The sequence below is a fragment of the Lissotriton vulgaris genome, chromosome 10 (assembly GCF_964263255.1).
Source record: "Lissotriton vulgaris chromosome 10, aLisVul1.2, whole genome shotgun sequence".
Lineage (NCBI taxonomy): Eukaryota > Metazoa > Chordata > Amphibia > Caudata > Salamandridae > Lissotriton > Lissotriton vulgaris.
This window is the reverse complement of record NC_141698.1, coordinates 1,010,872,072-1,010,897,982: the sequence shown is the minus strand read 5'-3', so window position 1 is coordinate 1,010,897,982 and position 25,911 is coordinate 1,010,872,072. Positions and strand designations below refer to the sequence as shown.

Genomic DNA, 25,911 nt, shown 5'->3' with positions numbered 1-25,911 from the left:
CAACCGTAGACCAGCTATCCTAGTAGCATGGACAAGAGCAGTCTTTAGGCTAGACTCTAGAGGGCGTGTTAAGCCAGCTGTTATACCATCACATATCCTCAGGGTTTAAATCCTGGCATCCCTACCGGCACCGTTCGGAGTCAAAGACTTCGAAATCGATCAAAAAGGATCGTAAACATTTTAGTCAAAAAGTGACTAAGGTACCACTTTTTCCGGATCTGACCTGCTGGCGCGTAAAAAAGAAGAACTGACGTCAGCGCGCGGAGGCAGCGTCTAAGTACTCCGACGACGTCATCATTGCGCAGACGATGGACGCAGAGCCGCGGATGACGCCTACCGACGAGCAAGGGTACTGCTACGCAAAAATTTCTGGATCCAGTCTGATGCCTGGGGATATTCTAAGGTAAGGAATCTAATACTAACATGTTTCTGTTCAGATGTTTCAGCTAAGTCAAGAGGAATACAGCCTCCTTACAAAGAGTCCACAGCCCCACCCCAACTAATTTGTTGTAGTACCACATGGCGGTGGTGTTGTCTGTGAACACCTGAACTAGCTTTCCCTTGAGATGTTAAGTAGGCATTCAGTGCCAAATGAATTGCTTGAAACTCCAGCAAGAGTATGTGGAACCCGGCTTCCACCAGGGAACAGAGTCCTCTGATCTCCACCTCTCCCAGGTGACCGCTGCATACCAAAAGTGATACATCAGTCACCACCGTGAAATCTCGCTGGGGAAGGAAGAGGGGTCTTACTCTCATGCAATCGCAATCGGTCAACCACCACTGCAGTTCGTTCACAGTTCCAACCGAGATCTGGACTAGGTCGGTGAGATTCCCCCAATACTGTGCCCATTGAAACTCAAGTTCTCACTTCAGAGCCCGCATGTGCCACCTGGCATGATCTACCAGCAGGATGCAGGAGACCATGAGGCCCAGCCACCTCAGAGTCAGTCTCGCCGAGATCCAGGATAGAGGCTAAAACATCGGTATCATAGCCTGACTACGCCCGTTTAGTGCCATGTTTTATATGCCTGCATATATATATTGTTTTTAGCACCATGGTGGAACTCTACCTATTTACGCTTTTGGTGCTTTTAATCATGTTTATCTGCTTCTGTCTCCTAATCACTGCAACAAACGTATTTTGGCTCAATAAATTTATTGAAAACGTCCCACTGTGTATTCTCTGTATATTCCTTTGATAATAAGTGAGCATGAGTGACTGAGAGAAAGGTTCTGTAATGTTTCCACGATCCCTGAGGGGACAGGGTTGTAATGTTCAGTGGTTGCCAGAAACGATTCGCTCCCCGATAGGTTAGGGGGGCTCACGATGGGACTGTGAGTTAGCTGGTCTATAGGCCAACATATCCTGTGGGGGTGTCCAGAATCAGTCAAGACACAAAACCCTTAGTTTATGTTGTCCAAACAATGCGCAGGTCCTACAGATTGAAAGGAACTACACAACAATGGAAATAGGCATCCTGCATGTTCAACGCTACCATCCAGTCTACCGGGTCCAGGGCAGACAGAATTTGTGACAGGAGAGAACATCTTGAACTTTTCTTTTTTGAAGAAATATGTTAAGGGTTCTGAGGTAGAGGATAGGACGGAGGGCTCCATCCTTTTTGGGCACCAGAAAGTCACGGGAATAGCAACCACGGTCCACTTCTGGCCCTGGAACACTATCTATAGCTCCCTTGGTCCAGAGAATCTTGGCTTCCTCCTGAAGTGAGGTAAGGTGATCCACTGTCAGCCGATCGTATGTTTGAGGCATGGAGGAAGGGGTAGTCCAAAAGGGAGGGAGTAGCCCTTCTGGACTATTTGCAAAACCCATCTTTCTGAAGGGATGTCCCGCCAGTGGTGAAGGTGATGGTGTTTTCTGCCACCAACTGGGCACACCCATGATCTGGGAGGACTGGACTAAGAAGGTTTGGAGGCAGCAGAGGGGGAGGAGATTGTGGCCTGACTGGACTTCAGACTGCCCAACCCACAGGGTTGGGGTGAGCAGCGCCCATGGCCGCACAGAGGTTCCTGAACTTGCGTTGTCTTCTAGCTAGGATGGGGCTAGTGCGATTGGAAGCCCTTTCCGTAGCCGCGAAAGACAGACACAGGGTGGGATGATACTGAGAGGCCAACCGACTTGGCCATAGCCTGCAACTCCTTGAAGTGCTCTCACGCTGCATCCGCCCTGTCTCCGAAGAGACGAGAGCCATCAAACGGCATGTCCATCAAGGTTGCTTGGACATCCCACAGGAAGCCAGACATTCTCAACCAGGCATGACGCCGAACTGACACAATCGAGGAAATCGCTCAGCCCAGCGAGCTGGTCATGTCTAGGCCACAGCGTATAGTAAACAGCTTGGGAGAGGACAGCCTGGGCCTCCTCCGGACTTGTAGCAGCACCTGCGCAGCTGTGTACCACAGGGAAGGGGAGTAACAACCCAATAGGCATGCAGTGCTTACTGACCGCACTGCTAGGCTGGTGGAAGAAAACATTTTTTTTCCAAAGCTTTCCAGACTCCTGGATTCCCTGGGGTGTGTAAAGGAACGCGCCATAGTAAGTAGAGGCCTGGACCACCAAGCTCTCAGAGGTTGGGTGAGAGGCGAGGAAAGCTTGGTCGCCCAGTGCAAGGCGGTGGTAGATTGTTCTATTCACAGGAGCCCCTGTGCTGGGTTTGGACCAGATCCCAAGGAGAACATCTGTCAAGGCCTCATTAAAAGGCAGCAGGGGTTCAGAGGTGGAAATATTAGGCTGCAGGACCTCTGTCAAGACATTGGTCGTGACTGCCATATTAGGAAGCTGCAGGTCCAAGACCTGAGCAGCCCTACGCACCACCATGCCAAAGAAAGCTCCATCCACCGTAGCCAGTTTAGGAGGGGAAAGCATGCATGGCAGGTTCTGAAGTGGTAGCCAAACCACTGGCTACACCCAGTTTCTCATAAAAGTAGTCAATTTCTTATGTGTAAGGCAGGACTCTTAAGGGGTCCTGCGTACCCTACTAATCTTCCTCCAATCCTAGCCCTTTGGATTAACGTTGAAGATACAACATGGGGACAATAAGCTCAGTCGCGGCGGTCTAGGCATTGGTGGACACCCGACAGGCTCCGTGTCATCCAGGATGAGCATGGGCTGGCACCGGGGACATCGAGGGTCTAGGCATCAGACGCCACACCGAGGAAGTTCAAATGGGTGCAACTGATGCCAATCTGGATCTGGGGACAGATCCATGAGGAGCCTTGGGTGCAGGGGCTGGACCCGCTGTGTCAGAACCCAGACAAACTCCTTCAGCGGAGCCTGAATGTTAGCCGGCAGGGTCAGGCTGCCCAAGTATGGCACACATGGCATCATAATATTCTTTTAACTGGGCGGGGGTAGCTTTCGGCCCCAGAAAGGGATGGACATATGGAGCCGACCTAGGCACCTGCTCTGTGGAATAGGGCAAAGTCGAACCACAATTTGATTTCTTGTGCTTCTTACCTGATCCCCTATGAAGATTTTGATTGGGAGGACGAAGACTTGGATCCCCTGGAGCGGTGCTTGGACCTTCCTCTCTACCAAGAACAAGATCTCAGAGAATACCTTTGAGGAGCCTGACATCAGGCTGCAAGCAGCTTTAGGGCCCGCTCCCTTAAAGCTTTCAGTGCCATGGCCCGGCAGTCGGAGCATGACTTTGGGTGGCACTCCAGGCACCCAAGTACATGGGGTAGGGGTCCGTGACCGGCATGGCACATGGGTCCACGGAATGCGATGAGGCAGTGTCCAGGCGAGGAGGTAACCTTGATAACTGTCTGACTACAGGTGCTCCTTCCCTCTCGTTTAGCAGGCTCATGATGCGTTAAATGAGCTAATTAGAAAGCCATACCATGCTAAATACCTACTGAGGTACAGTATGCAGTACATGTAGATTGTTATATGCACTACATAGTATTTACCTTATAATATCACACGTCTTATTCTTGAAATTTAAGTGTAGAAGGGATCTTTTAAAGTCCTGATGAGAAGCCAGGGGAGGGCTTTGAAACATGTCGACGCATGAAGTACTGCCCATTGAAGCCTAGGACCTCCGTCTTATTTCCCACTTTTAACAATACCAGCTCAAAGGATCAATAACGTTTATTTTTCCGTAGAGACAGGTATTTTTTAATTATACACCACTTTCACTCACTTCTGACCCTTCCACTCACACTCCTACACCACACATAGTATCGGTATATGATCAGTGTTTCCACGTAGTTGTAGGTCGTAGCACGACCCGTCCCGCAGCAGGACGGGAAGACCCCGATGACGAAGCATGCCAGCAAGGGTCCTTTTGGTGGGTGAGGGGTACTTTAACAAAGCTGTAAGTGCTTTCCACCACTGTAGGAGACACACTAGGTCTGGAGGAACACTACCTTTCTTTTCCATAAGGGTGGATCCCTTTCTTTGTTAACGGAGTGACAGGCGCCACACGGTTTGAACCACAAGATTTTCTTGGACATCCTACACACCAAAAAAAACTTGACAAAAAGTTTAAAAATAATTACGGGGAGTAGCTCTCTTTGACCGATCTGCACTGACTGGCGTGGAAAGAAAAGAACTGACGATTAACTCGACATACGGCATCATGAAGAGTCGACCAATGCCACCTACCAACACACAAGGGTACTGCTACGAAAAATCTTCTGGATCCAGCCCGATGCCTGGAAGTTCACAAGTAAGAAATATGCAGCTAAATGTCTATCATATATGCCATTTATCCTAGGGCCTCCTCAGAGAGGTCCTGCTGATGCGGGGAGGGTGCAGACTTCTACCATATGGTCTATAGCTGTCCTGTGCTGACCTCCTACAGGGACATGGTGTTACAGGTCATCCGTATAGCCACGGCTAGGTCTTTTTTGGGTTTCAAAGTATTCCACCAGTAACCAATGATCCCCGCACTATTTCCCATACGGATAGCTATAACTTAATCAAAGCCAGTTGGGACTGCTTCCTGGCCAATGTTCTCTCACTCCCCAAACATGCCATCAATATTTGGGATTTACTCTCCTCATCTCTCCCGGATATTGGATTCCTGACGGAAACATGGCTAAAACCATCCTCCACCCCAGCCATACCCACTGCCCTATCAGATGGCTACCGTATTTTAAAACTTGACATGTCACGCACGGTGGGCGGCTGTTATATACAAAGACCCAATAAAAGCCACAATATTAGACCAATATAGTAGTGATAAAATAGAAATTCTCATATTTAGGTTAGACCTCCACTCACAGCTGAGTTGGAAGGGTGCCTTCGTTTACCGCCCTCCCGGCCTTCTCTCCAATTCCATTACACATCTTCTGGACATGATTGCTCCCCATGTGATTTCTTCCAACAAATTTCTTCTTCTGGGTGACTTCAATGTATATAGTGCGGACGCCCTGGACCCTGAAGCCGATACTTTTCAGAAGGAAAGTCAGCCCTAGGCCTCATTAAAAAAAACGAAGCCCCCCCACACATTGCAGGCCACAGACTGGACCAGGTTCTATCCAACTCTTCTGATACAATCTACAAATCTACTCATTCACTTACATGGTCAGACCACTCTATAATCTCATTTGACCTGGTGGGCCGGCGTAAACACATATCCAACAAAGCTTCAGTAACTTGCAGTTACAGACAATGGCACAAATTAACACCAACTCTTTTTCGGGAAGCATTTATCCCTCTCTATCCGCCACCTGTGGACACAATTGAGGAATGTCTGACGGCTTTCCAAGACTCTATCAAACACACCATAGATGCTCTGATCCCCGAGAAAAAATCTTAGACTGCCCCTACCCGTGCCCAGACCCCCTGGTACTCGTCGGATCTTCTATCAGAGAAAAGCAAATGCAAAAAGCTAGAACGCCAATGGTGCCGAACCAAAGACCCGAGGGACAAGGGAAAGTAAAAATCAGCCTTAGATACATACCACAAAAATTTTAAATCTGCTCGGAAAAAGCACATAGCAACCCAACTCGAGCAATCGGATAACACATATAAAACTCTGTTTCACATTTCTAACACTCTTATTATCCCCATGTAATCCTGATAAAGAACCATCCCAATTGCTATGAGACAACATAGCTGATCACTTCACACAAAAAATTGAGGACATTTACAACAAGATAACTACTCCCAGCGCCAACTCCAGGCACAACCTGACTAGTAACATTACCCACCCGCCCAGACTGCTCACATTGAAAGAATTCCCTTTGCTTACCACACAGGACACAGAATCCTTATAAAATCTGCCAAATCAGGTTCTCCCAAGGACCTAATCCCAGCTAAACCTGCCAAAAAACTCGCAGCTGAACTGGCCGAGCCTATCTGTTCCATTCTCAACAGCTCAATTAAACAAGGTAAACTCCCTAAAGAATGGAAAGATGCTCAGATTATGCCTATCAGGAAAAACCTCAAACTATCTCCCAACGTCATAACCAACTACCGTCCCATCTCACTGTTCTCCTATACAGTAAACTGTTGGAAAAACACATTAACAAACATCTCTCTGCATTCGTCGAATCCTCCAACTGTCTTGATCACTCCCAGTCAGGATTCCGTCCCCAGCACAGCACCGAATTAGCCCTGGTTAATGTAACAGATGACATTCGAATGCAGGCGGACGCTGGCCAAGCAGTAATTCTCATACTGCTCGACTTGTCCGCCGCATTCGAGACCATCTCACACCAGATTCTGCTGGATAGACTACTCTCAATAGGCATCCAGCACACAGCCTTAGCATGGTTGAGGGACTTTCTCAAAGGCAGAACCCAAACAGTGAACCTCAGATCTTTTAAATCTAAGACCACCTCAATAACCAAAGGGGTACCCCAGGGTTTCTGTCTTAGTCCCACCCTTTTTAATGTGTACGTGGCCCCCCTTGCTGCACTCAGGAACATCTGGTTTACCCCGATTTCCTACGCAGACAACACACAACTCCTTCGTTCCTACGATAAGGATATCCCTAACATTCAAAACATATTCGCGGAAGGCATGAAAGCAATAACATCTTGGATGATCAGCAATTTCCTGCAGCTAAACGCAGGAAAAACAGAAATAATGCTTTTCAAAGACACAATCACAGCTGGTCCCCCAGCTGGTAGCCAGAGGAACGAGGCCCGGCTCCATCTCCTAAGCCAGTGGTTAAAAATGTAAGAGTCCTTATTGACAACAATTTGAATCTGGATGAGCACATAGCAGCAACCAAATGAGCTTGCTTCCATGCCCTCAGCCTGCTCCGTAAAGTCTTCCATTTCCTCCCCTCTTCAACATGCAAGACCCTGATTCATGCATTAGAACTAATATAATTGTGGGAGGTGACTTGAACAGTACGTACGAACCCGTAAGTGAGGAAGATCTACTGGGGTCTAATGAACAAGATCTGAAACACTCTATTCCAGTATTGACCTTAAGACCAATTAAGAGATGGTCCGCTAGGGCATTACAAATTAATGCTCTAACATTAGAATATAACCTTCGTGCATTAAACGGTAGAACACCCTCGGATCCTGATGGGGCCATGACCTTTAACAGACTAAATGGCCCTCCGCGCATCGACTACATCCTTCTGGATATAAAACTATGGGGGAATGTGGTAGATATGGAGGTCAAGCAGATGCCGGACAGTGACCATAACCCTCTCTGCTTGGAAATCAAATGGGACTGCAAGAGGAAGTCAATCGACTTACTTCTCACCAAAGAAGTAGTTCCAACAAACTCCAACCGCAGGCTAAAATGGGATAAGGTGGCTTGCCAAGAGAACATCCTGACTAGTATCGGTAACCTGATCAAATTAAAAAGTGTGGAATTAACATTGCTCATTACTGTGCAGGACGAAGGAGTTGTAATAGATTTAAGTGGAATCTATGGGGAACAAATACTAAATATAAGTTCATATTTTAAGGTTAAAGCTTCCACAGGTCACAAAAACAAACCAGTTAAGAGTGGCAATTTATGGTTTACAGCTAACTGTAGAGAAAAGCGAAAGGCTATCTCATTGGCTCTCCAGAAAAAAGATCCCATAGCAGTAAGGATGGCCAGAAAAGATTACAATAGAACCATCGATTTAGCAAAACGTGCCTGGGAGGAAGACCACTGGCAGGAACTCAAAAGAGCGGCCTATGAAAAGGACTCTACAGTATTTTGGGACTTAATAAATAAACTTAATAGAAGGGGAAAAGAGCCCGTCCCAAATCATATAACTGAACAGCAATGGTATTCTCACTTTTTACATCTCTATTGCTGTGAGGCTGACACAGAGCAGACACTAGACGAAGAATCAGTATTAGAACCTGAGCATATACCCCTTAACGCAGTAGATCCTTTTACATTAACAGAGGTCCAAATGGCCATTAATAATATAGCGCCTGGGAAGGCTGCTGGCCCGGATGGCCTGCCAGGTAATTTACTCCTACATGAACCCACCTTATGGGCTAATTTCATCCTTCTTTTGATGAACCTTCTCGTCCAGGGCCACCCAGTCCCTGAGTCATGCAAAGGGGCAGAAGTGGTTACAATATACAAGAAGGGGGCCAAAGAGAACCCTGCCAACTACAGACCGATAAGTCTGATCGACGTAATTCAGAAGGTGGTTGGCAGGGTCCTCGTTTCTAGAATGGTGTCCTGGCTAGAGGAGGTAAATATCTTAACACACTTACAAGCAGGGTTCAGACGGAAGGTGGGAACGATGGACCAGGTTTTCAGATTTGCTGCAACATACTGGAAAACCGTTTCCCATCGGGAAAGGCTCATTATATCTGGCCTTTATAGATCTCAAAACCGCCTTCGACCTTGTGCTCTGTGCCAAATTGTGGGAAGTGCTCCGGGCTATGGGTCTCCCACAATATCTCCTGGAGCTGATAAAAAGACTACATGAGGGCACCTACGCAAGAATTAGATGGGGAGGTCAGGGCGCATTGACCGGGAGGATACCAGTGAACAGGGGGGTCCGCTAGGACTGTGCGATGGCCCCGACTCTGTTCTCTCTCTTTATAAATGGGGTGGCAGACCATTTGAGAGAGGTGCCAGCCGATGCCCCAGTCCTGGCGGGAGAAAAAACACCAACCCTCCTCTTCACGGATGACACCCTCCTGATGTTCAAAACCCCCTCTGGCCTTCAGAAACTCCTAGATAGGTTCCATCTGTTCTGCGAAGAACGAGGCTTAACCATCAACACAACCAAAACCAAACTGATGGTACTATCCCAGACCAAAAAACCTAGAAAGATCAATGTCACCCTCAACGGAACCCAGCTTGAGGAGGTGGATGCTTTTGACTACCTGGGAGTAAGGGTCAACCAAAGAATGAAATGGGACACCCATGTGGCCAAAATGCTTTTAAACCTCAAAAGAGTGTCAGGGGCTATCTCAAGAGATCATCGAGCCTCCCACAGCAGACCCATTGCCCCCGCTTTAGCTGTTTAGGATGGGAAGGCTCTGGCCGTCGCAGTATATGGGTCGAACTATGGGGTTTTGACAAGACTGCAGACCGAGTAAAAGCAGAGAACAAGTTTTTAAGAGATCTAGTTGGCCTCCCACAGTCTACCCCTTTAAAACCACTCCTACACGATAAGGGGCGGCGTTCCATCAAAGACATAGTTTACCTTCGCCCATTGTTGTACTGGGTGCGTCTAAGAAGGACACCAGAGTTGGCAAGCTATGCTGCAGTATTTGACGAACGAATTAATTTGAATGGATCAAAGAAAATCGAATGGCTGAACAAACTGAAGGAGTTGGTTAACAATCTAGGGCTGAGCGAAGTGTGGCTATCCCAGTCCCCTCCTCTGAAAGTAACAGTTAAGAAAATCTACTGGGACTGGGTGCAAGGCAAGGGTCTAAAAGACACTAGGTGGGGCACTTTAACCGACCAGTTTCTAGAACATAAACCGGAGAAGAAGCTGGAACCGTTTTTAGACTTCATTAAAACACCTAGAGATAGAACTCTCTATCTAAAATTGAGGTATGGGACACTTCCGCTGAACGAATTCACCAAATGCTGGAAATCTTCCGTGTACCACCAAGCTTCTTGCCCAGGATGTACCAATCCCACCAAATCCCTAGCACACTTCCTGTTTGCTTGTAGCGCCTATAGGGGAGCCAGAAAGAAATGGCTGAAACCTGTGTGCAGGGAACTAGGAGTGAGACATTGCATGATGGCCCTTCGGATTTTGAAGACGGACACAACTTCTATGATGGTCATCTGTGGATTAGCAAAGTACCTGGGAAGAGCCTGGCAGATTTGTTCAAAACTTATCCAGTTGAAAACGAGCTAGTAAACAAAGACTAATTAATCTGGTTGATTATGGAAAGACTTTCACTGCACCTTATGTCTTTTGGTCTTTTGAACTGTATATATCCACTTTGTATTTTATCATTTTATAAATGAAATTGTACCTACTTTTATGATACATTTTTATCGAATAAAGTATTACAAACATTAGTACTCAGCCGCCTGGATTTCTGCAATGCTTTGCTGATCTCCGCCAAGGACTCTGGTTTACACAGTCTACAGGTTGTGCAGAACACAGCAGCCAGCTTGGTAACCAGTGCACCCTATCATGCCTCCTCACTTCCACTCCTACGAAAACTCCACTGACTACCTATACGTAAAAGAATCAATTTCAAAATCTGCTGCATAGTATTGAAAGGCTTAAACCAGATGACACTGTCTATCTGGCTGACAAATTGATCAAATACACACCATCGCGTACCCTTTGCTCAGAAGGGAAAGGCCTTCTTGTCATACCCCGTATCAAACATACCAGATTGGGAGATAAATCATTTTCTTACCTTGCACCCAAACTCTGGAACCAATTACCCATGGTTATCCGCTTCTCCACTAACTACCTAGGATTGAGGAAAAAACTAAAAACTCTGCTTTTCTAAACACTGCTTGTCCTACCTCTTTATGCCTTCAGCGCGGAGATACCCCATTTGAGGTGATTCAGGCGCTTTACAAATGACTAATATATAAATAAATAAATCCCACAATTGTGTTTGCTGGGCTACCACAGATGCAGTACAGCCCACAAGATAAGGGATAGGGTCATGAATCTGGCACTTATTTTTTTCCCGCAGACAGTTAACAATCGGCTGGAAGTCAGTTGGAGAGCCTGATTTGTATGGGTGTTGGAAAGAAGTGATTAAATGGGCAAATGTGAGTGAAAGGCATTTCGGAAGGAGGAGGACGGGGGGGTACATAGGACCCCAATCCTACCCAAGTGGGATGCAGTGATGCATGCCTAAGCTAGTTTGGACCTCTCACCGTGGGATTATGGCTGAGTAGGGAACATCCGGGGACTTCCCGATAGACCTGGCCATGCCCCTAGGGCATGATGGCAATGCTGCGGTCACATGACAAGGGATTGGATTAGATCGTTCAACACAGATGGGCCAAACTGCGGCGATGATGTGGGCGGTTGCCGGAGTGTCTTGCCTTGCACTGACGCTCTTGTGTGTGCAAAGTGCTTATGCTGGGAGTCATCATACAAGTCTCATCCTGCACATACCAAAAGTTGAACATACATGCCTTCTGTTATCTCAAAGGACACATCGTCTGGCATGCCTTCACACGTTCTTCCTCATTTGTTTAATCGGGTGAATTTGTTCTAAAAGCAATAAAATGTTTCACAAAAACAAATCAATTGATTGCCTCACTTGAGTGAAAACAGTATTTCAGTAGCTTCCCAACAGAGCCCGGTGGCAGGCAACTGATGCAGATACCAACTAGCATAACAGATGAAAAACTCTCGCAAGTATCAACTAGCAAAACAGTCTCTGCATGGTAACCAGCAAAAGGGAGAAATTGACTCTCACATAGAGCCAGAATTAATCTTCCTCAATTCAGCATGGCAACAAAATCAAAGCGTTAACCACTTTGCTTGGATGTTTTAGTGCGATCCAAAGTAAATCTTTAAAGTGATCGGTTGGTTTCTTACCTTTAATCTTCAAGAAACCTTATCTATAATTAAAACACCAACTACCCAACAAGTAATAATGCTTTTTGCGGATGACACGCTCTTGATCTCCAAGACTCCGCAAGGCCTCCAGAAACTGCTAACCCGTTTCCAGGATTTTTGTGCTGCAAAGGGTCTAGTAATTAACGTGGACAAAACTAAGTACCTAGTCCTAAATCCCCCAAGGAAACTGGGCCGCCCACCGATGCTTAACTCTGTTGCCTTGGAAAAAGTATCCGAATTCGACTACCTTGGAATTCGGATAACGGACAGAATGACCTGGGCACCCACCCCACATCGATAAGATGGTTCTTAACCATAAGAGAGTAGGAGGAGCCCTCTTGAGGGAATTCCGGGCTTCACCTAGGAGATCGCTTACCCCAGTAATTGATATCTACAAGGCTAAGGTAGTAACATCAGCCTTGTATGGGGCAGAACTGTGGGGCCATTGCCGTCTGGACGCCCTGGCTACAGTGGAGAGTAAGCTCTTAAAATAAATTATCGCCATCCCTCTGAGCACCCCAACTGTGCCTGTGTTGTTGGATACAGGCTGCAAAAACATCAAAGACCAAGCCCAGCTTCGCCCTCTCCTTTTATGGACACGAATTTGGAGGGGTGAAGAGCTAAAATCGTATGCTGATGGATTGGCGGAAATAATGAGCTTGGGCGGCTGGGCAAAAATAAGATGGCTGAGAGACACTAAAAAGCTTCTGGAGAAAATCGGATTGGGGGACTGTTGGTCATCACATTCAGCCCCACCAAAAGAGGCCGTGAAGAGTCTTTACTGGAAATGGGCTGCGGAGCAACTAGTTACAAACCCGGACCATTGCAAGTCGACTGCTGCCTTTTTATTAGTAAAAGATGTTGTGGTTTTTGAGCCTTAATTGGACCTTATCACCCTCCCTTTTGACCGAGCACTTTATTTTAAATTTAGAGTTGGTTCGCTCCCGCTTGGGGCTGTGGTATCAAACTGGAAATCAGCTGCTCACACGTCCCCAAACTGTGCTTGTTGTCCGAGTAGGATAGAGTCCATCACGCATATCCTGTTTGAATGCCCAGACTATGCAAAGCCCAGGAGCTTTTGGCTTAAACCTCTTTGCCGAAACATGGGTACACGTAGCTACCTAGTAGCTTTGCGCATCCTAATGACGGACACATCCCCTCCTATCGTATGTGGCATAGCCAAATTTTTAAAGCAGTTTTGGTTTATTCGTTGCAAGAGACTGTCAGTAGCGGTTTAATTCTTTTTTTAGCTAAATTATTCTGGGCATTTTATGTCCTTTTATCTTTTTTAAATGAGATTTAATATTGCCTTCTTAAAGTGATGCTTTTTGTACATTTGCAAATGGCTGTATTGTATGTGCGCTTATAAGATATCTTGCATATCGAATAAAAGCTTATGACTGACAAATAAATATGCACAATGTTAGAGAAGATATATTTTAACTCTCATAACATGGTCCCCAAACAAATGATCATTTGCTCATGTTCATACCTTTAGCCATTGCTTCCTTAATAATTTTTGTACTGGAGCTCAATGCATAGAGTGTTTCAAGAACAAGCTGGCGACCTACAGAAAAAAAACAGATGCACTATAAGGACAAGTCAACTTATCAACATATAACACAGATTTCATATTCATACGCTGGAATGTGATCACCAGACTACTTCTTGTGATGTTGCTTGTGCATAAATACTGGAAATAAAATAAAGGTAATTTCATATTACAAGCCTACATGTACAGTATCTATGACTACTAAGGGTAGGACGCTTTGATTGGAAAACAAGCTATTCTCCAGACATAGTGTAAGAGTCCAGAAAATTTGTCACAAACCACAGACCTGACAAAGGACAAACTTAGGGTAAGAAGGTAAGCTTGTTGAGTAACTGGTGTTCCTTACTGCTTCTTCATATTTCATGTGTAAACACTTACATTAAGCAGTTAAGAAAAAAATTAAGGAACCACTCTACAGGCATCGTTTGAGGGAGAGAAAACCAAAATTAGAACTAGACACGAGAAATTTACATCAGCTTGTAAAGTCTCAGGGCAGTTGTGGAGACAGCGAGGATTGAGAGCCCTCTGGGTGATAGAGTGATTCTTAGATATTTAAAAATGAGAATGAGTTAAAATACAGTGGCAGCACTGCTCAGTGAGTTGAAGCAACCATGCATGTAGGACCAGGTGGTAAGAACGCAGTTTGTACTGGCTGGATCACAAAGAGGGTTGAGACCTTTAAGCACAGGGAACTACAAGCTGAGGTTTAGCGTAATAGGACCCTGGCGGACGTAGTAATTAACCTCAAATTTTTATCATGGCTTATAAGATTCTCTCCAAGCTTACTCATCTAGAGTATTTATGTCTATATGAATGCAGGTTTTCAGGACCTGTAGCTATTCTAGAGATATCAACAACTTAAGCTGCATTCAAGATTTCTTTTACACTGCTAGTGGACGCCGGTCATTCTCTGGTCCCTTGGGTGCCCCTCCCTCTGGAAACTCCTGACCACAACTGGTGAAAGCGAAGGTAGAGGAACCTTTACTTCGACATCGAATGAAGCGTACTTCTCATTTGCTAAAGGTCCTCACATAAAAAGATTAAGTGTAGACGGGCCCTTTATCGACCCTTGCACTTTGGGGCTGGAGCCGAGCTGAGGAGGTGCCCCAGTCTTGGGAGGCTTGAGACCATATTTGCGCAGAGTGGGACCCGGGTAGCAAGGCAGGCCTGGTGCAGCCCGTGGCGGACTGATTCCATGAGGCCCAGCTCGTGGTGTCTCGCCCGGTCCCTTATCTAGGGACAAGCAGATAGGCCGGGAACCCCAAAAGGAGTGCAGCATCGTCAGAGTGACTTTGGACAGCAGGGATACCCAACGAGTGGAGACCCCTCCCCACATCAAGATAACCAAAAATAAATTCTCGGTCCCCTCCATGAAGCAAAGCAACGTGGACCAATACGCAACGGCCACAGCTGGGGCTGCAGATGGAGCTGGCGAAAGGACCCCCACCACAGACAACGCCGCCTTCTGACCTCCATCACGCAGTCAGGTGACATGCTAGACGCTAAATTTGGCGCGGTCGGCATAGAGGTTTCATTCCTCAGACAAGATCTTAGAAAGGCGGTCGACTGCATGAAAGAAGCAGAGACCGGGGTATCATCACTGGAAGACACAGTAACATCGATCCAACAAAAAGTTCATAACCCACAGTGGTGACACAGGAACTCGCCGCATGTGTGGAAGATGTAGAGGGCCCCGCAAGGCGGAATAATCTGTGCCTTGTGGGATTTTCGAAGGGATGCGAAGGTACCTCAATGGAGGAGTTCCTGACAGAGTGGTTGCGATCTACACTACCAGAGGATTCGCTCTCTTCCCGTTTGCTGGTGGAGCTAGCCCATCGGGCCCTCACAAGGAAACCCCCTCCAGGGGAAAGGCCCCAATACATCATTGCCAAATTGTTAAACTACCTGGACAGAAACACCATGCTCCAATTTGCCATGGGCCACAGAGACAAGCTCATTTATAATTCCCAAATCATCATGATTTTCCCTGACTACCCCAGCTCGTCCAGCAACAGCGTCAATCATTTGTGGTGGCCAAGCGTAGACAACGGGAACTTAACGTTCAATATATGCTACTTTACCCGGAACAGAGGAGAGTTGTATACCAGTTACGTTCCCTGTTCTTCAACACACCAGAGGCGATCTTCCTCTGGGCTGACAAGTCTGTTTATCTCCGACCACATACGCCGCGCCCTGCTGAAGTCTGATTCCTCTCATGGCACCAGGCAGAACAGTCCAAAGAACTCCACCTCCAAATGTAGACACAGATCTCGCTCAAATTGGAGTTCCAATTGGCGCTCAAAGGGAGGTCCCCCCTGAACTCCCGTTGGGGTCTAGGAGGCACCCCAGCAACAAAAGTGGCTTCACTTTGCTGGGGTATTGTGGTGAGGGATGGGGGTAGAGGGGTTGCACTCAGTTCTTATATGTTCCCTACAATTTAGCCACAGACACAGACACCACAGTCCTCTCATGCCCGGTCCACACATGGCATCCTCCTTGACTACAGATGGCCACAGACGCATCTGGTGATCGGCTCAGGGGGGATTCGAATCATGACATGGAACGTTCAGGGGGTCCTCAACAAAAATCAAGCAGGGCAATCCTAAAGCAAGCTTAAAGGGTAGAAATAGACATACTCGTAATGGAAGAAACCCACATGATGCATACCAAGGTACTATGCCTAGCTCGTTGCGGGTTTGCTCAGGTCTTCCACTCAGGGTTTGCCCACAGGGCACAGCAATTCTGATCCATCGCAGAGTCCCATACAGATCCTCCAAGGTGTGGGCAGATCCAGATGGGAGGTACATATTTACCGCAGGTACACTGCATTTTGAACCACTGATTATAGGTAGATTTTACGACCCCCATAACCCATAGGGCAAACATTTGTAGTCAGAGTCCTGTGGCTCTGGGGAGAACTTCCAGAAGGCATTGGGGAGAGGAGTTGGCCTAACGGCTAGGGCGCTCGACCTCCGACCTGGGTGAACTGGGTTTGAGTCTCTGTAATGATGCTAAAACATCCTGTGATTCTGGATAAATCACTTAATCTCCTGTGCCTAAGAAAAATTAATGTGTGTCCTCATGTAACGTAACTGGTGCTATGTAAAGCGCTCTGATACCCGATTCGGATTCCGGTCAAGTGCGCGCTATATAAAACTCTGCAAAAAAATATATATACATGGCGATGATGGGAGGTGACTGGAATGACACCATGGCACCTGTTGACAGGTGGCGTGCTGAGGGCCCTGGCCACCATACAGGAGAATCCAAATTACGCTTCCTGGCATCATCCCTGGGGTGGTCGGACGCCTGGAGAGCTTATCACCCAGAAGATTCAGGATTAACCTTTTCCTCGACGGCTCATGAATCCCTTTCTATTATTATTATTATGATTTATAGAGTGCATGGCTACCCGGAGGCCTCCCATCGCTAAGCATGAACACAGAGAAGCGAGAAAGAAGGAGGTTAGTCGCACTTGTTAAACAACCAGGTTTTTAGTTTCTTCCCGAAGGTGGATTATGATACTGTGAATCTTAACTCCCTAGGAAGAGGGTTCCATAACTTGGGAGGAAGGTGGGAAAAGGCTCTCCCCCCCAATCTGGCCCTTTTTATTCTCGTATTGTTTAACACTCTCTCAGAGCATGACCTCCGGTTTCTCTTAGGGAGGTATAGGCCGGCTAGATTTCTAATCTTGCTGGGCCCTGTGTTGTTTATGGCTCTATATGTGATACAAGGTACTTTAAACTTAATTATCGCCTCAATAGAAAGCCAATGTAGCTGTCTGCGATGCTTCTTTACTGATTCCTTCATTGGAATGTGACACAGAAGTCTAGCCGCTGCATTCTGAGCTAGCTGTAACTTATTGACGACATACTTAGGGGCGCCCAATCCAGGCGGGACGTGACTAGGGAGTGTATCACCGTTTTCCTCAGTTGTAGAGGATTTTCCGGAGCATTCTTAGCAGCCCAAAGCAAGTACCTGCCACCTTACTTGCCTGGGTATCCATGGTGAGCTACTTATCCATCCAGAAGCTGAGATTTTTGAAGCCGTACTCGGGACTGGAGCGCTCCGTTGGCAGTGGGGCCAGCTAGCCAGGGGCATAGGTACCCCTGCATTGCAGAGGACCATCAGTTCGGTTTTGTCCCCATTTACTTTAAGACCGCTCTCTGTCATCCATTTGACCACCCGTTCAAGACAGGGCTCCAGCTGGCTTGATTCACCATTGATCCTGGAGTCAAGAGACGCCACCAGCTGGGTGTCATCTGCGTATGAGATTACAGAGATGCTATATCCTTGAATTATATCTGCCAAAGGGCGCATATAAATATTAAACAATGTGGGGCTAAGTGATGAGCCCTGTGGCACCCCACACATGAGTGGCTTACTATCAGAAAAGAGGCTGCCTTCCATAACCTGGAAGGACCCCAACCAGTTCAGGGAATTCCATTGAATACTGATTGCCCGGAGTCTTTTAGCCAGCAAGCCCTAGTCGACGGTACTGAATGCTGCACGTGGGTCCAGGAGCAGTATTGCAGCTGCTCCTCCTTGATCCAGGGTCATTTTTAATTCTTCGGACACCACTACCAGGGCGGATTCCATTCTGTGCTGGGGCAGAACCCCATCTGTGTAGGGTGTAACCGAAGATGATCTTCCAGGAATTGTGAGAGAGTTCTTTTAACATGTTTCTCCACAATGTTACCAATAAACAGGAGAAGTGATAATGATCGGAAGTTCTCTGGCTGGGCAGGATCCAGACTAGGTTTGTTTAGCAGTGGTTTTATTATTGCCTGCTTCCATGGCGAGAGGACTGTGCCTGACTGCAGAGAGAGGTTTGACATGCCAACAATAGATGCCAAAAAGGCAATCAATGGCCTTTACAAGGATTGGAAGGGGGGGGGGGCAGTATCCAGTAGGGAGTCTGATCGAATTTCCCTCATGAGAGATTGGGCCGTCTTCTTATCCAATTTTGGAAACTGCGTCAGTGCAGGGCTTGCCCCCACCGCTTGATCTCTTTCATGGCCTCTGGGGGTGTTCGATTCAACATGGAAGAAGCTATAAATGTCAATGACCTTTTTGTGGAAAAATGTGGCCAGCGCATTACATTTTTCCTTAGAGGCCTGCTGATGAGGGGCGTTTTGTGTAATCGTAGTCAGTGATTTCACCACTTAAAACAGCTCTTTGGAAGAGTTCTGAGCCTGTGCAATCTTGTTCTTAAATAACCCTGCCTTTACCTCTCTCATTTGGGTATGATAGGTTTTAATCGCTGTCTTATATTTGGTTTTAAGTAGGGGGTCATAGGTCTTTCTCCATTCCCTTTCCAGCTCTTTACACCCTTTCTTTAAATGCTGCTAGCTGAGAGTTAAACCAAGGTACCTTTTTGATGATGTTGATAGGTTTAGGGTTCATTTTGGGTGCTGATTCCTCCAAAGACTGAAGAATCCACCTTTCCCAGTTGGTATATACTTTCTCAGTGTTACCATAGGTGCTAAAGCCAGATGACCAACAGGGAATTAACCCAGGATTCTACATTAAGTTTAGGCCAGTTTCTCACTTGGGGAGTGGGGGGGAAGTCTTCATAGGATTGAAGCTAGTCTTAGCTACCTCTCCCTTTTCTAATAAAAACAAAATTAAATGGTGGTCTGACCACGGTATTGGGCTGTAGGGGGGAGTATTGAGATTTTTGGGTTATTAGTGATCACAGGGTCAAGTATATGACCTTTGATGAGAGTAGCTGTTGTTATTAGTTGGGAAAGTGCTAAGCTCTCCAGTTCTTGCTCTAGCCTCTTGACGTTGGGGATACTCCGATCTACAAAGTGCAAGTTGAGATTTCCTAGAATGGTAATATGGGTTTTCTTCAACAAAAGACTGGAGGTTAAGTCCACAAAACCATCAAAGAACTCTGCCTCGCTTCCCATTCGGGCTCTATGCCTGCTGCAACCACTGTAGCATGAACCCTGCTACAGAGTCCGAGCTACCGCGAGTCAAACCCACAACACAGGTAAAATCCTCCCTCCTCTAGGCTGGACTACTTATTTTCCCTGCTCTCTCAGATTCATAGGGCCACAGCGGTCTCCATCCTACCTCAGGGGCTGTCTGACCACTCCCCAGTGACGCTGAGCCTGCAGATAGGTCCCAGTTCCGGTGGCAGATGTCGCCTTGGCTACTGAAAAATCCAGCTTACCGGACCACACTTCACCAAGCTGTCACAGAATATTTAGTACTTAATGTTGACACTGCCTCATTGGGTACGATATTGTGTGAAGCCCTAAAGCACACCCTGCGTGGGGTCAATATCAGTTACTGCGCCGGGGAGAAGCGCTGCCGACTCACACAAGTGGTCGAGTTGAAAACCCGCCAAAGAGCCCTTGAGGCTGAACTGAGGTCAAATGTCGTCGTATTCTCATCAAACAGCAATTACACCAATTGCTCACAAACCCGGCCTAAATAGCGAGGCAGGCGACCCAATCCAGAATTTACCAGTGGGGCAACAAGTCAAGTAGAATGCTACACCGGCTGTGCCAAATGGTGCAGTCACCAACCCCGGTGCCAGCGATGCGGACGGTCACATGCGTACTACTCCCCGGCTCAGGCATTCGCAAATTACTACTCGAGTTTATATGCGAAGCGGGAGGTCTTATCCCAGGATCAGATTAGTCATTTTTTGAGGGACATACCAGCGAAATCGGTACTAGATCATATACGAAAGCAACTCGATACACCCAACACAGTAAAAGAGCTAACTAATGCCCCATCGGGCCTGCGCCCCGGCCGAACCACGGGACCCTATGGATTCCCGAGTGAATTCCTTAAATGTTACATGACTCAATTAGGCACACACTTGCTAAAAGTGCTCCTAGAAGCTATGGATTATCCACACACCGTACTGGCGGCATGCAGAAATTGTCACGTTTCACAAGCCAGGGCGTCGTCTCGAGGAGACTTCTTCATACCTCCCAATTTCACGACTGAACTTCCAAGCCAAACTTTAGGGCAAAGTTCTCGTGGATCGCCCCCTCCTACACATCTGTGAACTTGTTCTTCCCGATCAGGCTGGCTTTATGCGGCATAGACCTACGCGACACAATATATGGCATGTACACAATGTCGTCCCACAGCCCTCCTACTGTGAGATATCGACAAAGCATTTGATTCACTCAGTTGGAATTACTTATTTCTCCTCCTGCAAGCCCTCACTTCAGGGCCGCGGCTCCCATCATACATTCGCCTTCTCTATACAGGCCTCACTAACTCAATACGTGTGGCTGGGGCTCGATCAGACCGATTACCAAGTTATAGGGGTACGAGACAGGGGTGCCCGCAATCCCCGATCTTATTTTCCATCATGATTGAGCCCCTTGCCACCTGGGTGAGATGGGGCCCCCTGGTTCGAGTGGTCTGCTGAGACTTCTCACACCATTACATTATATGCAGATAACGCCTTATTCTTTCTCACAGACCTGGGCTTTTCTGACCCAAGGATTGTGCAAATACTTTGGCTGTTCGGGGAAACTTCAGGCTTATGTACTAACCCATCCAAATCGGTGTTGTTCCCGGTCTGCGGTGACCAGGACAGGGGCACGTGGGCGACTCAGTTGACCCACGTTACTGGGGGCTTTCAATACCTGGGGGTTTATATTCCACCCTGTCAGACCCTCTCCTGGTCTCACAATGTTCAGCCCCTACTACCCCCTCTCAGGGAGGAGGTGAAGGCGTGGCCCCCCCTTCCACTATCCCTATTTGGACTGGCCCCATTTTCAAAATGGTCTCTCTGCTGCGGCCACTGTATCGGCTCCAGAACTTCCCGTATGCTATCCTACAGTTGCGATTACAACAGATCAATGCAATCCTCTATCTGTTCTTCTGGGTAGGCGGGCGGTGAGAGTTGCTCTTCTGACCTATACACAGTCCACGTATTATGGAGGAGTTGCTGCAGATGATATTCAAGCTTATTACTCTCCTGCTTACCTACTCAATATAAATGAATGGTGGTACAGAGCGCAAACTGACCTGGCATATGCAATCGAACTGTAGTGTAGTTCCTATATTCCCAATAGGCTCTGCGCATTGGAATAACAAACGATAGTTTAGACGTAGGACTTAGGTCGACTAGGTCTCTATTGAATATGTTAGACTTAATTGTGTGTGCCAGCTAGCTCAGGAGGACACTGGAAACTTTCTAGAGTAAACAAGAAGGTGTTAACTTTCCTGAATAGACTAGAAGGGATTAGCTTCTGACAACCATATAACATGACAACTTTGTTCCCCCTAAATAAGGAATATCTCCAGAGTCGCGGAAACAATAGATAGCTATTTCACTCAGTCAATCGTGCATGCTTCGTTTCAACAGAAGTGCAGAGAAATAGAGGGACAGGCATTTTCAATAAAAGGGTTATTTATTGAAAAGTCGTCTTTCTCATGCAAGAGAAATGAATTGCCACAATTGCAATACTTGTCATAAAGTAAAGTGCGTACAGTAAAATGAGTTATGAAATAATACTGTAATAGCATTTATATGGTTTCTAAGCCATAAGATACTTAAAATGGATAAAATACATACAAGATAAAATAATGACTAAACATACTCAACTGGTGTTTCTAAGATACGCCTACCCCGGTGTACCTAACCTAAGCCTAGTACGTGGGAAGGAGTAGATGAGTTACAGTTTTTGCCAAGAATCTGAATCAAGAATTCTCTAAAGGTCTAATCAGCTCCGTACCTTGGGTATAGAATGAAGGAGGTCTTGTATCTCTTTCTCAGGACTTGATCTCCCAGCAACCCGCGAGGGTATCAGGGAAACACTGGAGCTGGATTTCTCGGCAGGAGAAAAGACAGCGTCTCTCTCAGTGCGTCAACAGGGAGGGTCGGCTTCTTTCGGCACTCTCATCAGCAGGGCGTCTGGAAAGTAGATAGTTGATCTGCCCCAAACCACCGTGTGTTGCTTAAGGCAGATGTTGGTATATTTATACCTGGAACGTGCTGAGTTTGACGTAAGGTCTGACATAAGACGTCACTAAGAACTCGCAGTTCCAGGACAAAGCAATACTGAAGCAGGGGGAATTCCCGGGCTGCTGGAGACTTGGTTTGTTTAGGAACGTGTTGTGCTTTCTAGGAGTCTATGGGAATAGCCTTGCCGTATTTGGACTGCATTGGCTATGACTTAATATGGATATGATTCTTATGCCTTTATAAGGATATGATTTGATATAACCACATAAGGGCATAAATCGGGAATGTCTTAATTAGGGTCCTAGATACATTCACAACAGAACGACGGGCAATGGGAGGACAATCGCTATTACACTTTCCCTAAAGTCGGGCAGAGCGCCTCCCGCCAGTGGCTTAAGTGGTTATTCAGAAATGGTGACACACGGTTAGGAGGATGTGATAGGAGGGACGGCTGACACAGGCCACCCCACTGTGGCAGGGCAGTTACCTTCAGCACGTCGCTGCATTGCCCGGGTTTCGGGCTTGGGAACCCATCGGGGAATCCACCCCAGGGGACATTATGAAAGGGATGGTGCTTAAGTTCTTTAAACAGCCGCAGGCAGAGTACCAACTTCACTGTAGCCAGTTCTACAGGTGCTTGCATCTCAGACAAGCACTGACACCATATATCCGATCCCTGACAGACCTTCACAAATTCCATTCACTTGAGGGGCGACTGCTAATGGGAGACTTAGGCGCACACAAAATCAGGCAAATTTACCAAACGCTAGTCACACACAACAGGACCACATTGGGCGCGTTGCTTGGGAGGGAGACATTGCGGACGACAACTGGGCGGAGGCTCTGGCGACCCCCCATGGTGCTACCATCGCAACACGGTTCAGCTTAATCCAATTTAAATACCTTTACCAGGAGTAAATATACCAGGGCTCGCCTCTGGCACATGGGTGTGATAGCATCCCCTACATGCCTCAGATGCAATGCAGAGGAAGGAGGCTTCCTGCACACAGTATGGAGCTGTGGGGCACTCCTGTCCTTCTGGCGAAGGGCAACCTTTTGCTTAGAACAAGTGCTTTCTTGGCAACTCCCATTTGAACTCAAGTTATTCCTCTTGCACAGTGTAGATGGGATCGAGGAAAACAGATATAAACAACACCTCTTGTTCTGGGGCTCACATTGGCCAAGCAGACACAGCCCAGCGCTGTAGGGAGGGGGAAGGGGGTGGAAACGCGCTATGGACAAATGCATGGATATGCAGGTCGCAGTATTCCAGGCACAGGGTTGCCCACAAAAGCACAGGAAAATTTGGAAGAGGTGGGCTGACTACAGGGGCATAGATATGCCTCCTATACGTCCCCCAAGAATCCCTTTTCAAGCAAGCAACGTGTCCATATGGCCACAGGCATACTCTTACTTTGTAGATCCCACTACTCTAATGTTGGTGACAGACATCTTCCGTTGGGTGAGGGATGGTGCCTAGTTTGTGCCTGTTTTTTTTCCTGTTTCTTACAATATTTTGTTTATGCTTTGAAACACTGGTAACTGTTCAGAAATGCATTGTATCATAATGTTTGTGTATGGGCCACTTAGGCTGTGCTGCACCAATAAATATTTCAATAAAATCGGTAAAAAAAAAAAAAGGTGTCTCCTGGTTATCATATTGTGGACACGTTTGAGTGAGAGAGCGAAAATGTGTGTCCTGTTACCACGATCCCTTAGAGGGTCGAGAGTACTGAGTTTCAGGGTGCCAATTCACTTGTTTCTCTGGTAAGGTTAAAAGGACAAGAGAGGCACTATATCTAGTTGGACTCAGACACTGAGGTGTTATGGTGACTCAGTCCCTTACATACTGATGTTCTATGGTTCCAAGTATAGGTCTGTTCCAGAGCAGAATCTCTGCAGCAGTAATAACATTTTATTTTTGTTGCATCACACCCTTATTTTGTTTCCTTACATAGTTTTCAGAATAACAATTGGTTATAAAAGCTTCAGACTGTGAATTATAGCAAGGCTCAGTTCAGAGGAGTATTTCTCGCTCACCTCATGCTACTGGCTAATGTGTATCTGTCCTCTAATGGGATGATGGAAATATGTTGCCTTCACAGCATGTGGCCTTTAGGCAGTTGAGGATAACAGTGACTTGCGAGTATTTCAAGGTTAAAGGTGCTCCACTTTATGTAGCACGACGGGGATTTGGGAGTTGAGAAGCTGTTTCAGGCTGTGGACGTGGTAGCTGATATGGCTTATCTTAACAAAAAAAATTATTGATGACTTTGCACTGAGGCAGCGTTGAAATGTTTGAAGAGCGCCTTGCTTCTTTAATTCACTTACTTGATGGTAAACCTTTGGTACTGCTTTTGATAGATTTGCCTTAAGTGCTGAGTGCTTTCAGTGAGGCTGTTAGCGGCACTTGGCCTCCTTATTTTCTTTTAGAATCTACACACTGCAAATGTGTTTCTTAAGAAGTCCTGGGTGTACCAGGGACTGAGGTGTTTTTCTTTGGAGGATAGGGTTTACGTTGGTGCGTTTTCAGGCCTTGTCTGTATATCCTGAGTGTAGTGAATCTGATGTGACCACTGATACTTGGAGAGTACATGGAGTACTTTTGGAAGGCTTTGATGGGGAAGCCAATGAGGGAGTGGCAAGTTTGTTTTCTCCTTTAAGCTGACCTCTGCACATACATGTGATGTTAAACATCCTTACAAGGTTGTTGAAGTGGTCCGTTGAGACCAGTCCAGGGTCAGTGGCTTCAGGAACAGGCCAGACTTTTGAGTGGTAACTAATTCCGCAATGTCTGGCAATCAGGATAGCTTGCCAAATGAGATAGTAATGATGATGATCTATTACAGACGAAATCCGAAAGAGTTCTATTAATGTCCTCACTTCAAGTCCAGAATGGTATGCAGGGCGGTGGCACAGGAGAACCTTTTTGACTGCATGAAAATTGATAATAAAATCACTGAATACTATAAACTAAATGAAGGGTAATAGCGTTTAAGGAACATACGATTTGGCATATTAAAAAATTTGCGGAGTAGGCAAGATCAGTTATTATGTAGGGATAAGGATACTGGGGCAATGAGGATTACATAAAACTAGCATTAGTCAACGGTCAACTGAATATGGAAATGGTGGACTTTGGGATTAGTACTGGCACAATTTCTGGTCATGGTCTGTTATAATGAAATTTAGAGCAGAGTCAAGCCTTGAAAAACATAAAACTCTTCTTGTAAGTGCTTGTTTTTGGGGTCCGCCTGCAAAAAGTACCAGCCAATTAATGTCCGACATAAAATAGCCATCTCAAGAACCCCTTGACACTGGAAATGTGGAAAGCAGACTGGATGAAACGCCTTCAATAATTTGAACGCACAACTCACAAAGTGTGATTTCAACACACTCTACTTAAAAAATAATGGGAGTCAAACACACAAAACAATCTGACCGATAGGGAGCCT

At 46.6% G+C, this 25,911-nt stretch overlaps 1 protein-coding gene across 4 annotated transcripts in view; it reads right to left on the bottom strand.

Annotated features, from left to right (window-relative positions):
• Positions 1 to 25,911, bottom strand: part of DNAJC13 (DnaJ heat shock protein family (Hsp40) member C13) — a 1,694,551-nt gene that overhangs the window by 378,812 nt on the left and 1,289,828 nt on the right. For all 4 annotated transcript variants that reach the window (XR_015300721.1, XM_086942056.1, XM_086942057.1 and 1 more), the window contains one exon: positions 13,450 to 13,524. Coding sequence is in view for 3 of the 4 variants with exons in the window: in XM_086942056.1 (XP_086798182.1) it covers positions 13,450 to 13,524 (75 nt within the window). In the remaining variant the exon portion in view is untranslated. The remainder of the gene's footprint in view (positions 1 to 13,449; positions 13,525 to 25,911) is intronic.